At 31.0% G+C, this 13,374-nt stretch overlaps 1 protein-coding gene across 1 annotated transcript in view; it reads right to left on the bottom strand.

Moving 5' to 3' along the window:
* Nucleotides 1-13,374, bottom strand: part of LOC107169398 (lachesin-like) — a 138,547-nt gene that overhangs the window by 101,100 nt on the left and 24,073 nt on the right. Inside the window, exon 2 of the mRNA XM_089228429.1 lies at nucleotides 11,062-11,171. Within this exon, the coding sequence (XP_089084555.1) occupies nucleotides 11,062-11,171 (110 nt within the window). The remainder of the gene's footprint in view (nucleotides 1-11,061; nucleotides 11,172-13,374) is intronic.

The raw sequence follows: 13,374 nt of genomic DNA, 5'->3' as shown, positions 1-13,374 counted from the left end.
AATGCGTATTAACAATGATATGTTTATTTTTTTCCAGAGGACAATAACGTTAATCTTCTATAGTTAACTATAAAAAACTAATCAATTTTGATGATCGATAGGTAAACAATAACAGACCCATTATAATATGTATTGGTATTAATTAATATTATAAATGTGTAACAGTCAAAAAAAGTGTTGATAAATAATTGGCCAAGTTGATACAAAATAAAATAAATTATATTTATGACTTTGACAAAATATTAAAATAGTACTTTATCAACACGCATTAATAATAACAATGATGAAAAAGACAAAACGATGGTGTGTGCAGTACAGTTCTCATATCCACCAGCTCCCATGACCGACACGGTTGGACATGTGCGGAAATCGACCGAGTACCATGACAGTGCCATGTTGATTACAAACATTCTCGGGCCAAGTCGGTGATAATTGTGGTATAGCCGGTATGATGCGGTTACCCCGAGCTGGTGCACAATAATAATTTAATACGTGACCCCGACTCAGTCATCAAGAACTCGTGATGATTATAATAATAGTAATGATAATAATATGATAAACGCCAAAAGTTGGCGAGGCGTTGTCTTGCCGCGGGTGATCGAGGCGGCCACCGTCGGCCGACAATCGCGCGGATGTGGGTTACCCACCGCGCGCTATAAACGCTTCAAGTTTGAAAGCCGTTCCGCCAAAACCCTACCGCCCATTCATCGCCCACTGTCATATTAGTATTATCATTATTATCATTATAATAAACCCGCTCCAACGTCTGATGTCTGTTGTGGCGGTGGCGTTTGACTAATAACACCGCCGCGATCACTCGCATAATGCCTAATAACGATGATGATGATAATGATGATCGTGTCAGAAACTGCAGTATCAACGTCCGGTGACCTAACCCGAAAATGCATAATGATGTTGTCCATTTTTCACAACTTTTATCAGCGATCGAGTATTATATTCCGACGGAATGATGTGATTTCGTGGAGTGCGCTGCAAAAACGACCTGCCGACCCATTATTATGGTTAAAATAAATCGTCTGTCGCGTCATATAGGTAGATATACCGTACTAAAACACGATTCGTAATCCGTGGTGGATTTAGCGTCAGGCAAAGTAGGCAGTTGCCTAGGGCGGCAAATTTTTAGGGGCGGCAATTTTAGGCCAATATTTTATTGAAAATATACTCTAGGTTTCTTTTTTGATTTTCTTATGCACGGTGATTACTTTGAAGGATGGAAAATGAAAATGTTTAATATTTGTATAACATAATATTCTTGTTAATATAATTTCTTCATTATTTTATAATACTAATACATAACAATAAACGTCCAAGTAAATAATCGAACGACTGCCGGAACGTATATTATCTATTATCTAAATACTAACCATAGATTACATATTTCGTTATTTTGTTTTTTTACTAAGTCGTAATGGGGCGGCAAAAAAAAATTTGTCTAGGGGCGGCAATTGTGTAAATCCGTCTCTGTTCGTAATCATTGATTATATACGTATCAAGAGATCTACACAACGTATCATCTTTCTACTCTTACAATCTATATGAGACAAATTAAATGATTTTCAACGGAATCTGGCATAGACGTTCAATTTTTATCTCGAAAACTCGTCACCCCTCCGTTTTGCTCTCAGCGAAGTTAACATTGAGGCAATCTACACATTTTTCCATCACACTAATTTATACCACAAACTGTAAATATCAGCATAGTACTGTTCTCCAGTCTCCGCTTTGATCACACTCTTATACCTCCTCATTCCTTCAAACTTTTTTTGAACGATTCTCTCCCTCTGCACTCTCCACACATCACAACAACGGTACGTATCACTTTTACATGGCACATTGTTTATTTATTTACTACTATTGCAGGCCAATCAATGCTATTTATATTTTAATGCATATTAATTAAATATATTTTGATAAAATACAAAAATAATTGAAAATAATATTAAACATTATTGAATTAATTTCCGCTTACTATAATCACAGTAATCACACACTACTCAAGCCATTTCGAATTGATGATTTGCAGATTTTTTTTATAAAATATTCTATAAACTAACATAATTACAAATGAATACACATAATATTCATAATAACATTACTTAATCCCTTAAATACAGCTCAAAACTCTATTGAATTTCCAGATTTCCGAAAGGGAATTTTGCCCTGAATAAATAATCATTCATCGAAACCGCCATGTGACAATGTTTTATTAATCGATTTTATCGTTGTCACTGCTGTTTAATAAAATACATATTATGTTATAATAAACGTATGAATACTATATAGGTAAAATGGGTAGGTATAGGTTAGGTTAGGTCAAAATGTTTTAAAAGAGCTTGGGTGTTCGTACTAGGTTTAAAATAATCTAAGCGAGTTCCACAGGAAATTGCATTGATACAAATAGTATTCATAATTTTTCTTTTTTTTTTTATATTTCTTAGTAATATAGAATCTGCTGAGAATATATGCTAAGAGTACAATATTGATAAGAACATTATTGTGATGGAAGGAGCCATCCAATGATGACACTTCTTATGGTTATTTGATTATTATTTTTAATTTAACTGGTAAAATACAGATCGATAAACCGATATTTCACAAAGTTACACAACTACTTAATAATACAGTATTGCATTCACAGTTGTTATTAATCACATAATAATAAACAGCAGCAAATTTTAAATACATAGATAAAAAAAATACGCATATCATGATGAATGTACTAATACCAGTTGCATACGCCGAGGAGGGGGGGGCTGAATACCCCCTCTCATTGACCATATTATTTATTACTATTTGTTTTTATCCATGATTTAATATAGTATCTTAAATCGTGCGTTTAATTAATTTATTACAGCCTTAGTATAAAATTAATATATAACTACTATAATAATATGACCAAGAAAGTATCTACTTTATTTTTCAAACCTTATCTGGTGACAATCGAGTGATTTTTATTCTCAAGCCCTCCCCCACCACCATTGAAAAATCTTGCGTACGCCTCTGACTTATACGATAAAGTATCTATTTTGTACCACAGTAATAATTGTTGTCATAATATTATTTTAACATATGGGTTGGACCTTTATGTGCGTATAATATATTATTATTATTCTGTTTACGGCAACTAGCAGATCCGCTGTCACAATAATATAATAATAATAATGATAATGATAATATCATAGTATTGCCCGTTCTTGTAATATAACTGTGTAACACACGTCGCGGTTGACCGTGGTATAAAAACCACGGTTCGTCCCCGGACACTTGTGACCATGCGTATGTAATTCCGACATCGGGTCTGTGTCACGCCGCGACCCTTGCACGCGGGGATTATTGGACATTTGGGGGGGGGGGGGGAGGGCGCACATTTGTGCAAAACATAAACTGCTCGGCGCGCGGTTAATTCGGACGATAATCCATAAATACTCATTAACCCGTTGAAACACCTTGCGTGAGCTGCTCCGGCCCACTCGCCACCACCCGACATCCGACCACACCGCGCCCTGCAGTCACCCCTATACATTATTATTATCATCCCACCGGAAACACACACACACACGTAGATACATAATATAATAGGTACATATGCGCTCACACACTCGCGTACTATGTGATCCCGTTTACACGTGTACTGCAGTTACACGTTTAGGTACACACACACACACACACACATACAGATGCACCCGTACAACGGGGAACTCGATAATTTGACTCGTGAAAAACACCCGCACACACCCGCACCATCCACACCCACCCGGCACACTCACACCCTACACACATGCGCGCGTATATAAACACACATATTATATATATGTATTATGCACACTCACATTAAACATATTATCCGACGACGATTTATCACCGTTACATTATCTGCAGTGGTGGTGGCGTGGTCAAAGGGGACGGACAAGGTGTGGCAGTGGAAACGCGTCCGTGTGCCGTGTAATTCTGTTCGGCAAAACGCGATGGAAATACGGTTAATTCTATATACCAAGAACAAACCGTTTGTTAACTGCCGGACCGTAACCGCAGCCCGGTGCCCGTCAGACGAGCACTCGGAAATATATAGGTATATTTTTATTTTACAATCGAGGCAGACGTCGTGGCGTCATCGTGTTTTCCGTAAACGAGTATAGGTATTTAATAGGTATCTGGTACTCACCGCAACGACTAGGACAACACGACTGCCATAAACGACATAAACGCATGAGTGGTAAAAACTCTCCGGTACAACATACCCATGCACGTCAAACGAGAATAACGAATTTCAATATTTCCGAATCGGAACACAGGATGATTCAGGCGGGTACGTGTATACAAATAATATATAATGTATAATAATGTTTTGTGGTTTCTTGGATGTTTTCGATCTGCTCCATCTTCCGGTTCTCTGCCTGCAGGGTATTGTCGATAATCGACATAAACACGCATCAATATATTTTATATTATTGAAAATTATTATTCCCAACCCAAAATCCAAAATTTTGAAAATTACATAATATTTTGTTTTCATGAGTTCAGAATATATCGTTTTGCCTTTAAAACCACAACGAGTCGATAAATCGTTTTAGAGTCCGACACGGGGATGGAGTGGCCGAGCAGACTAAGGCGTCGGTTGCGACGCACGCAGTCGCCGGTTCGAATCTCGGTCACGGGCGGCATCGCTCTTTGAGCATTTCGCGGTGTCTGGAGAGAGAGGCCGCCGGCCCCCAACCGGGCATGGCAGAAACCCACGGGTGCCCATTCAAAATTCTGCCCAAAACCCACTTGTTAAAACCTACAGTACCTTCCACTATACAGTTCCCCAGGCTAGGTAACATAAAATGCGCGGCCTTTATTATTACAGACCTAATTTAATTAATCGATTCTATAGTCTGTGTATGTGCAAAGCTATGAACGTATATTATTTCAATACAGCCGATGATCACATTCACCGAGGCCTTATTTAATAATAATCATAAAAACAATGTTGTGATTCCCCCCAAAAAAATTAAAAATTAAAAATTAATATTCGAATGATATTAATATGACATTTTTATAAAAAGGAAATTACACAGTCTGATCCTACATATATAATATATATATTAAAAAATATCATATAATATAAAATATTTTATATATTATATGTATATAAAAGTGTGTATTTTAATTTAACCTTTTTTTTTTTTATTGTAGGTATATTAAAATGTTTCAGCACATTACGTGCTATTACAAACATTTGATTTTGAACAATTAATTTTGATAGCATTAATATCATTAATAATAATTTCGATAACATAACATAGGTAATATTTGTAATTTTGACAATTAAGATAAATATGTAAGCTAATGAGTATAATATAGTAGATAAGATTTCATATTTAATAATTGGTGTCGTGCAATGATAATAATTTAACTTAAAAATGTTATAACAATCAATATACATTCCACTTTTACACTTAAAGCGTAGGTTGGTATTCAATTTCAAACTTAAAATGGGTATCAAGACCAAGTGCCGCTCTACAATGGGTCAAATGAGTGGCTTCTTACTCAAACCATTCACGCTGGTATTATAATAAAATGTATACGTAAGACGTAAGTAATACTTTATATCTCATAACGGTCGTAACTCATTTACTTATTCTGCAGTTCTGCACCCATACAGATGGAATATAATCTACAAAAAAATCATATAACATTTACGTTCCTATAAAGGACCTACATTTTTTTACTCAATTCTATGTGAATGTTATATTTTATGAATTTATAATACATTTTTATAACTGCATTATGACTACATTTATATACGCGAACGTCAGAAAGTACTTAGAAAATAATAATATATTCAAACGGTTTTCATTTTTAATGAAAAATTAACTAATTAAAATTTTGTTTTTCTTTATATAATACAAATAAAAATATGATCTACTATTTGAAAATTAAACTCAATAAAATATTCTATTCAATAAGATATTCAGTACGATCGTATTATAAAACTTCAAAGTAACCATTATAAGCTTCAAATAAAAAAATATATATATAAACACAAATTGCTGTCCACAGTTAAACTGTAATAACAGTTTACTACGGATTTCTTAAAATATTATAAATAATATTAAATATGCCAACAGCACTCAATAGTTAAAAGTGGATCACATGGTTCGCTAAATTACTTTGCAAAAATATTGTGGTTACTCGTTGATAATTTAAAACATATTTTATAAATGGTTTTCAATTTACAATAATGTTATACAATTTGACCAATGAGTACACTGATGTACTAAAATCAAAGTGTAATACCTGACTAATTATAATAATGATAAGATGCATGTAAAAAAACACATTGTTTAAGGTTCACAAATATCGAACTAAATAGGTTCTGCTGCAGTTTAAGACGTAATAGAAACGTTTTCATGAAATTTATTTCAGGATTTTAATCCTCAGTTTGTTTCGATCAAACAGAATTTCGTAATATCTATACAGGCTTGCAATAAGTGAACATATTTTATTCAAAAAGTGCATTACAAACCATAAACAAACCATATAATATACAAATGGGCAACTAGTATTATGGACGCGGTAATACGTGGAAGGTATTTAATTTAAAATTTTACAACGAAAGGTCGTAAGTTCTGCCGTCGTTTCACTTAAATACTGTTTTATTCTATATAAACAACAACTTACTGGCTCTTGGGTATGAGTACGTTGCAATTATAGAACGAAATGATAAGAATGACGATGGAAATAAGCGAGGCATGAGAAATTGCATATTATAACATTGAACATGCACAATACTGTGTATCTATACTTACACCAAAATGCGTGTGTGCTGCTAGTGCACGACTAATGGCTTTCTCGTGTTTTGTCAAAGCTAATATGATTTTAGTTCTCTATTTTTGCATCCAAACAGAATTGAACAAATCTTCAGTTTAAGACATGACATTATAATGTCCATAACATGCATGAATATTTACTTTTTATAATGCTCATTACTACTGTAATAATTGTCAAACCATTATAGTTATATTATGCTAAAGTTTCCAAAATAAAAATAATAATAATGGTCACTGCTATACTTGCAGTCATTGTTCCTATAGGTGTTATTATTGTTTAAAGTATTAATTGTTTTTTTCATCGTTCATATTTTGCTTAAACAAATAATCCATGCTAGCAACTTATTTTATGAAACGGATTTTCAAACATTTACTGAATCTGATAAGTATGTAAAAAATGCATCTACTTCATTTAAATTGCGTATGGTTTTAGGTCGTAACAGAATAATTATAAGCTATATTAAATGAGGTCCTTAAATTTACTTATTATACAGAATAGTATTGATACTTTTAAGTTTATCACTTTTATGGGACTACTTCTGTGCATAAATTATCAATAAACTGACAATTAAATCCCTAAGCCAAAATCTCCCGATATGAAAGTTACTGTTAAATAGCCTGCAAATCAGATTTGAACATTTTCAACAATATAAGAACAGTTTAAAAATATAAACAAATGATATGATATTATATTGTACGTGGTGGGGAGGAGGGAGTGTCTGAATTAAAAGTGTTTGTTTGAAATAGTAAGTGATTAAAATCTATTTTGTATTTTGCTACGTATAGATAATAATATTATTTAAAACAATTGTCTAATATAATAATTGAAAGTCACCGATTTTTCTCTATAAGCTAATGTTGTACTAGGATAATGTGTGTTGGTTGAAAAATTGTTTACACATATCACATTATAAAATTGTATTTATAATAATTAATAACATTGTTGGTTATTGGTAGTGAGAAATATGAATTTTATCTGTTAATGGTAGAAACTAAACAATGTATATAGTTGATCTGTTAAGAATTTAATGGAAGAATACTTCACTTAGAGTATATATTTTATGTGGAAATGATGGAAGCTCGTTGACAAAAAACAAAAAACAAATTATAATTATAGATCACGTTCGTCCAAACCGAAATGCAAACACTGTTTCGGTATCTACTCTAATATTGAAGGTAACACAGTAACATAACGTATCAAAAATTAGAATTTGAAAATTAAATTGAAAAATTCTAAGACAACGTTTCTACGTATTTCTACGATTCTGAGCCTTCGTAAATATAAATTACAACACGCGCAGACACTCATATAATTAGGTAGTTATCTATCTATCTATTTGAAAATAGATGGTAAATGTCAGAATGTTAAATGAATGTCTGCAATACGTAAAACGGTAAAACCCATTTGTAAAATGTGTGTATATAATGTGTATTGTGTGTGGTGTAAAATAATAATTAATAACAATTTAAGTTGAAAATGTCATTTGAGTCTTGTGTTGCAATATATTGAAAACGCATAAGTAAGTACCTATACCATATAATATGTACACCACGTTTCCTTTGGGCCTTTTAATAAAATAATATAATTTAAGTATGTTAAGATATTAAATTTAAGTTTACCACAAATAAGATGAATCACTAGTTTTTTGTCGTTTTATATTAATATGAAAAAAATATTATAAGTTATGTATTTTAATTATGTTATATATAATTATTAATTATCTACAGGTCCTTATCAATACATTTATGCATATATTTTACATCTAAATTGAAATTAATTAATTATCTTGGTTTGTCTCCACGTTAGAATATAATTTACACTGTTTGTTAATTACTCTGGGATATGATTTTACTGACCTTAAATCAATTATTTCGATAACAGAGGCTTGTTACTGATTGTCAAACTTCCATTAGATAGGAAAGTAAAAGCCATTATTCAATAATTATTATTATTATTATGAGCATCATTCAAAGGTTTGGCCAACAGTTACGTCTGAAAAGTTAGGTACTGTGGAATTCAATACCTATATTTGGATATGCATTAAAATATATTTCACTCCAGTTTCTACTATTTACTATTAACATGATGTCCTAAATATTTTTGTTATTATAAAAATATTGGATATAATAATTTTACAATTTAAAATGAAATAAAATGTTTTTAATTATTTTTTTACACAATTAACAAATTGATATTATATATTTTTTTTATATTAATCAATAAACTACTTCCTATTACAAAATATTTTAGCTATCATTGTTTAATTTATGTTAATTTTCGTTATATATATATTTAATAGAATATTATTAGAAATATAATTTGAAATTTAAAGTTAATATTACGTTTCAAATGAAAAATATAAAAATTGATGATTTAATGATTAATAAATTAAACAGTATTTTATAAAATTATCATGAATTAAGAATAAAACAAGACTAGGTACCAATTGTTCTAAACCATTTATTATATGCGTTACTTAAAAATATATTTTCTTGTTGTTTACAACATAAGTAGTAACTTAGTTATTTATGTAAACATTTGGTAGTTCTATTTAATTAAACACATTAGAGGAAAATAAAATATAAATCCTGTTTATCAGTTTATCTTACCCATTGATATTTCTAAATATATGAGTGCATGATTTTACACAAATGAGAATTGAGAGCATAGGAGTAGTGCCCGACAGTGGTCAATTTATGTTCAGTTTTGACTAAAGATCCCTGAGGGCACTTTTGGGATTGTTCGACTAATTTATACTTGGTATGTACCTATAGACAAGCCGAATATCAATAAATCAGTAATTTATCCATTGGAAGATAATTATGAAGTAATTCCTAAGTCATGTGGTACACAAATAACATATTATGTAACATTGACTACATACTATCACAGATATAAGTTCGTAAATCAATTAAATGCGTGGAACTTTATTCGATTCATTTAATTTTAAAGCCATTGAATGCTAAGAATATAATATAATATTAGCGTACAATATTTGGTATAAATGAGAAAACTCTGATTTCATCACTAATAAATATATTAAGCACAAAGACTTTGAATCAACTACATCATTATTGGCTGGCTTATATAAATGTATTATTATTATTATTTATATCGCTTTTCTTATTTTATTTATAAAGAAAATCACTAAACGATGCGATATTTCAAGACTGCAGACAAAGGTTCAACGAAATGCTCACTTTAAACATTTTATACACGCACAGGAAGGCATAGCGAATTAAGAGCTCTATAGTATAAAAGAATCGTAGACCCGATATCTGTTTTAACTTAAAAGATGGTATACGCAATACAAATAATTATATTTTGTAGTCCTTAAGGTAGTTTGCCGGCAGTCCAATGTACTAAGAATTAAGATACGCATACTTTTTTTTTTATATATATATATAGTAGGTACAAGAAATACAGAAATATATGTCCTTTAGCTATATTGATTCAATAATTATAATATTAATGAAAATAATTAAGACGAATCCAATGGATTTATCAAGTCAAACATTAATCATATTTAGAAAATTATTTGAGTTTTACTCGTACCTACCTATGCTCTTATGTAAAAATATAAGTGTACACTCATTCACGAATTGAAAAATACGATATCATTTTGAAACGTCAAAAAGTGTATTAAATAGTTTGTTTAATCAAACTAATTATTATTAAAGTTCTTACAACAAACAGACCGAAGTTAAAATAAAAATACATCTAGATAGACGATAATGTATAAATAATGACTACGAATGAGTGTAATATACCTATACCACAATACAACGAATATACGTTTAACTAGTTATTTTTAAATATGTATTATGACATAGTTTAACTGCTGACATAAAATGTTATCCTCTGAATAAGTTGTTGAACTATCTTATTTTCGGTTTATTGGATTTATACGTAAGCCTTCTGCAGTGACACTCATCCAGATGTGAATTAAAGAGGAGTAAAGACCTCACGGATCGCATTTCACGCCACAAAAATGGTATTTTATATAGTACTTTTGTTTTTTCATATTTTCCTTGCGTGTGTATATATTTTTTTATGTCAGTACCTTTCTTGATACTTGAGCCAACAATAAAAACTACGACTCTCCTTTTACTTGTTAAAAACTAAACTAAACACCAGCAGTTAAGGCTGTCGGTATAGTGTCAAATGAAAAGCGGACGAAACAAAAGTACAAAGACCGAAAATCAATTGTAAATAAGATTCAAATACTTTGTAATTTCCCAAATTGCTGACGACACAAGGCAGGGAAACGTCCCTTCCCACGGGTATCGTAACGTTTGGAATAGGCTCTGCAAACTTGGGTTCCAACACCGATAAAACTGTAACAAAAAAAAAAAAAATGTGAATATTTATTCGTACACATACGTGATAATTTATTTGCACAACAATTGTAAACAAGTAAATGGCCATAAATTACAAAAAAAAAAAAAATGCAACAGAAAGATATTTTGTTTTGTTTTGAATCTATCAATTTTTAATAAAGTATCTTCCCCATATATCGATTTCGAGTAAAATGCATAACGTTCCAGTATAACATTTTAGTAAACGCTAAGTGTTATTATTGGTTTATTTTTTCAAATTAAACCCATTCAATGCTAAATAAAATTAAATCAGTTTTTATAACTTGAGTATATTTTATTGTTCTAATGAAAATCGCAACATTTTCATATTAGATTATTTCAACATTGATTAAACATTTTCCAAAATCAAACTAATTTTAGTACTTAATAATACGTATATTATATATACTTAAGATACATATTATTATATACACTCATCATGACTATAAGTTTTAAAATTTTATTAAAAATACAAAAAAAACATATCATATCATGGAAAATAAATACATAATATTATTAGATTATTCACTAAATCGGTGATAAAATGCATTACAGTTTAATTAACAAAATGTCTTTTCATCAATGATAATGGTTAATTTTATATTTAAGTTGAAAACTATAAAAACATAATTAGACAATTACTATATAATACGTATAATTGAATTACATTGAAAATCCAATGACATGCGTATTCAAAACCACATAAGTTTGCTTTTCGAGTGTATAAAACAATTATTATTATTTTTAAATATTAACACTCTCTGCAAAGTATACGGAAATTGCAGAAAAATTCGCATTTATTTCCAAGCTAGAGATACGTAGTATAACTTAAAATGAACCTATTCACTTTTACGAACAATTTTTACCCGACTAATTGATTAATCAATCATCAAACATGACTAATAAATGTATTAAATATACAATTATTTACATTAAAACACATACATGCGTACAGTTATCTAAAATAATAAAAGAGCTTTTATTGGACGTCACGTCACCACTATAATAATTAGAATTACACCGGAACTGTCCAAATCGCTGGAGGTTATAATAGTAATATAGCTTATTAGAAATGTATTATCAAATTAAATCTTAAACGCATACACATCATACAATAATCACACCATTACGCGCGATGGTGAAGACAGTGCGCGTATATACTTTCGTATGTTATAATATTATGCACGATATCCCGTTAAAACTTAATTGTCAAGTACGTAGATGCACTCGCTAATATCGTTTAATTCTAGACACGCACAGCACTGTTTTAAATACTGCGCACCAGATAAAATGTATTCCAAATTACCGTTCACTCCGCCAAGTCTCCTATAAATTAAGTCGACGGCTCGACAAACAGACGGATAACGACGGACGAAATAAACGGCTTTGAAACTCAAATACCCGACGACGACGACGACGGTCCAGCTATAGTAAATAATATTATATCGAGCCGAAAGAAGAAATGAATAGGCACAATGGGTACCTAATTATTACAATATCTTCTGCCAGATTAGTATGTACAGTAAGCAATATGGTTCCACGCGATAAGTTTATCTCGACCGTGACTTGAATGTGAAAAAATATATTTTAGTTTGCCGCACCGCACTAGATTTCTAATTTAAGTTTCAAAATGTATGTATTGATTTCGTATAATGCTAAATACCTATCTATAGATAGTGTGACGTATTATAACTAATCTATTTCGTTTATCAATATAAATATATAAAATAGTAATAACACCAGTTAGAAAAATCCTGGGTATTTTAATATTGAAAATCTAAATAAAATATTAAGTGTTGTAACCCTTCGAATTTTTTTAATACCGATACCGACGTAAAATTAATTTACTCAAAATATATCAAACGTAAATGTTGTTCGACAACTAACAGAAATTGCGTTATATCAAATCCTTCGATTTTGTTATTTAAACGAAAAATCAAAAACAGTTTTAACGTGACCTCGGAGGGCAAAACGTCACAAAGATCTATCTCCCCGCATTCACTCGTGAAACAGCGTTTCACTCTATTTGGATTTCTCAGGGGATGTTTTTAGGTTCAAAACACCTTTATACATATATCGATAAATCTGATTTGAAAACGCGTTCAAAAAACACAGATCGGTGACGGATTCATACACTCTTGACCACCGTTCGGTCCATACATCCATACACATATAGGTACGA

The sequence above is a fragment of the Diuraphis noxia genome, unplaced genomic scaffold (assembly GCF_037042655.1).
Source record: "Diuraphis noxia isolate RWA-SAM2 unplaced genomic scaffold, SU_Dnox_SAM2 contig0005, whole genome shotgun sequence".
In the NCBI taxonomy this organism is placed as follows: domain Eukaryota; kingdom Metazoa; phylum Arthropoda; class Insecta; order Hemiptera; family Aphididae; genus Diuraphis; species Diuraphis noxia.
The sequence above is the reverse complement of the archived record's forward strand: the minus strand, read 5'-3'. Positions and strand labels throughout refer to the sequence as shown.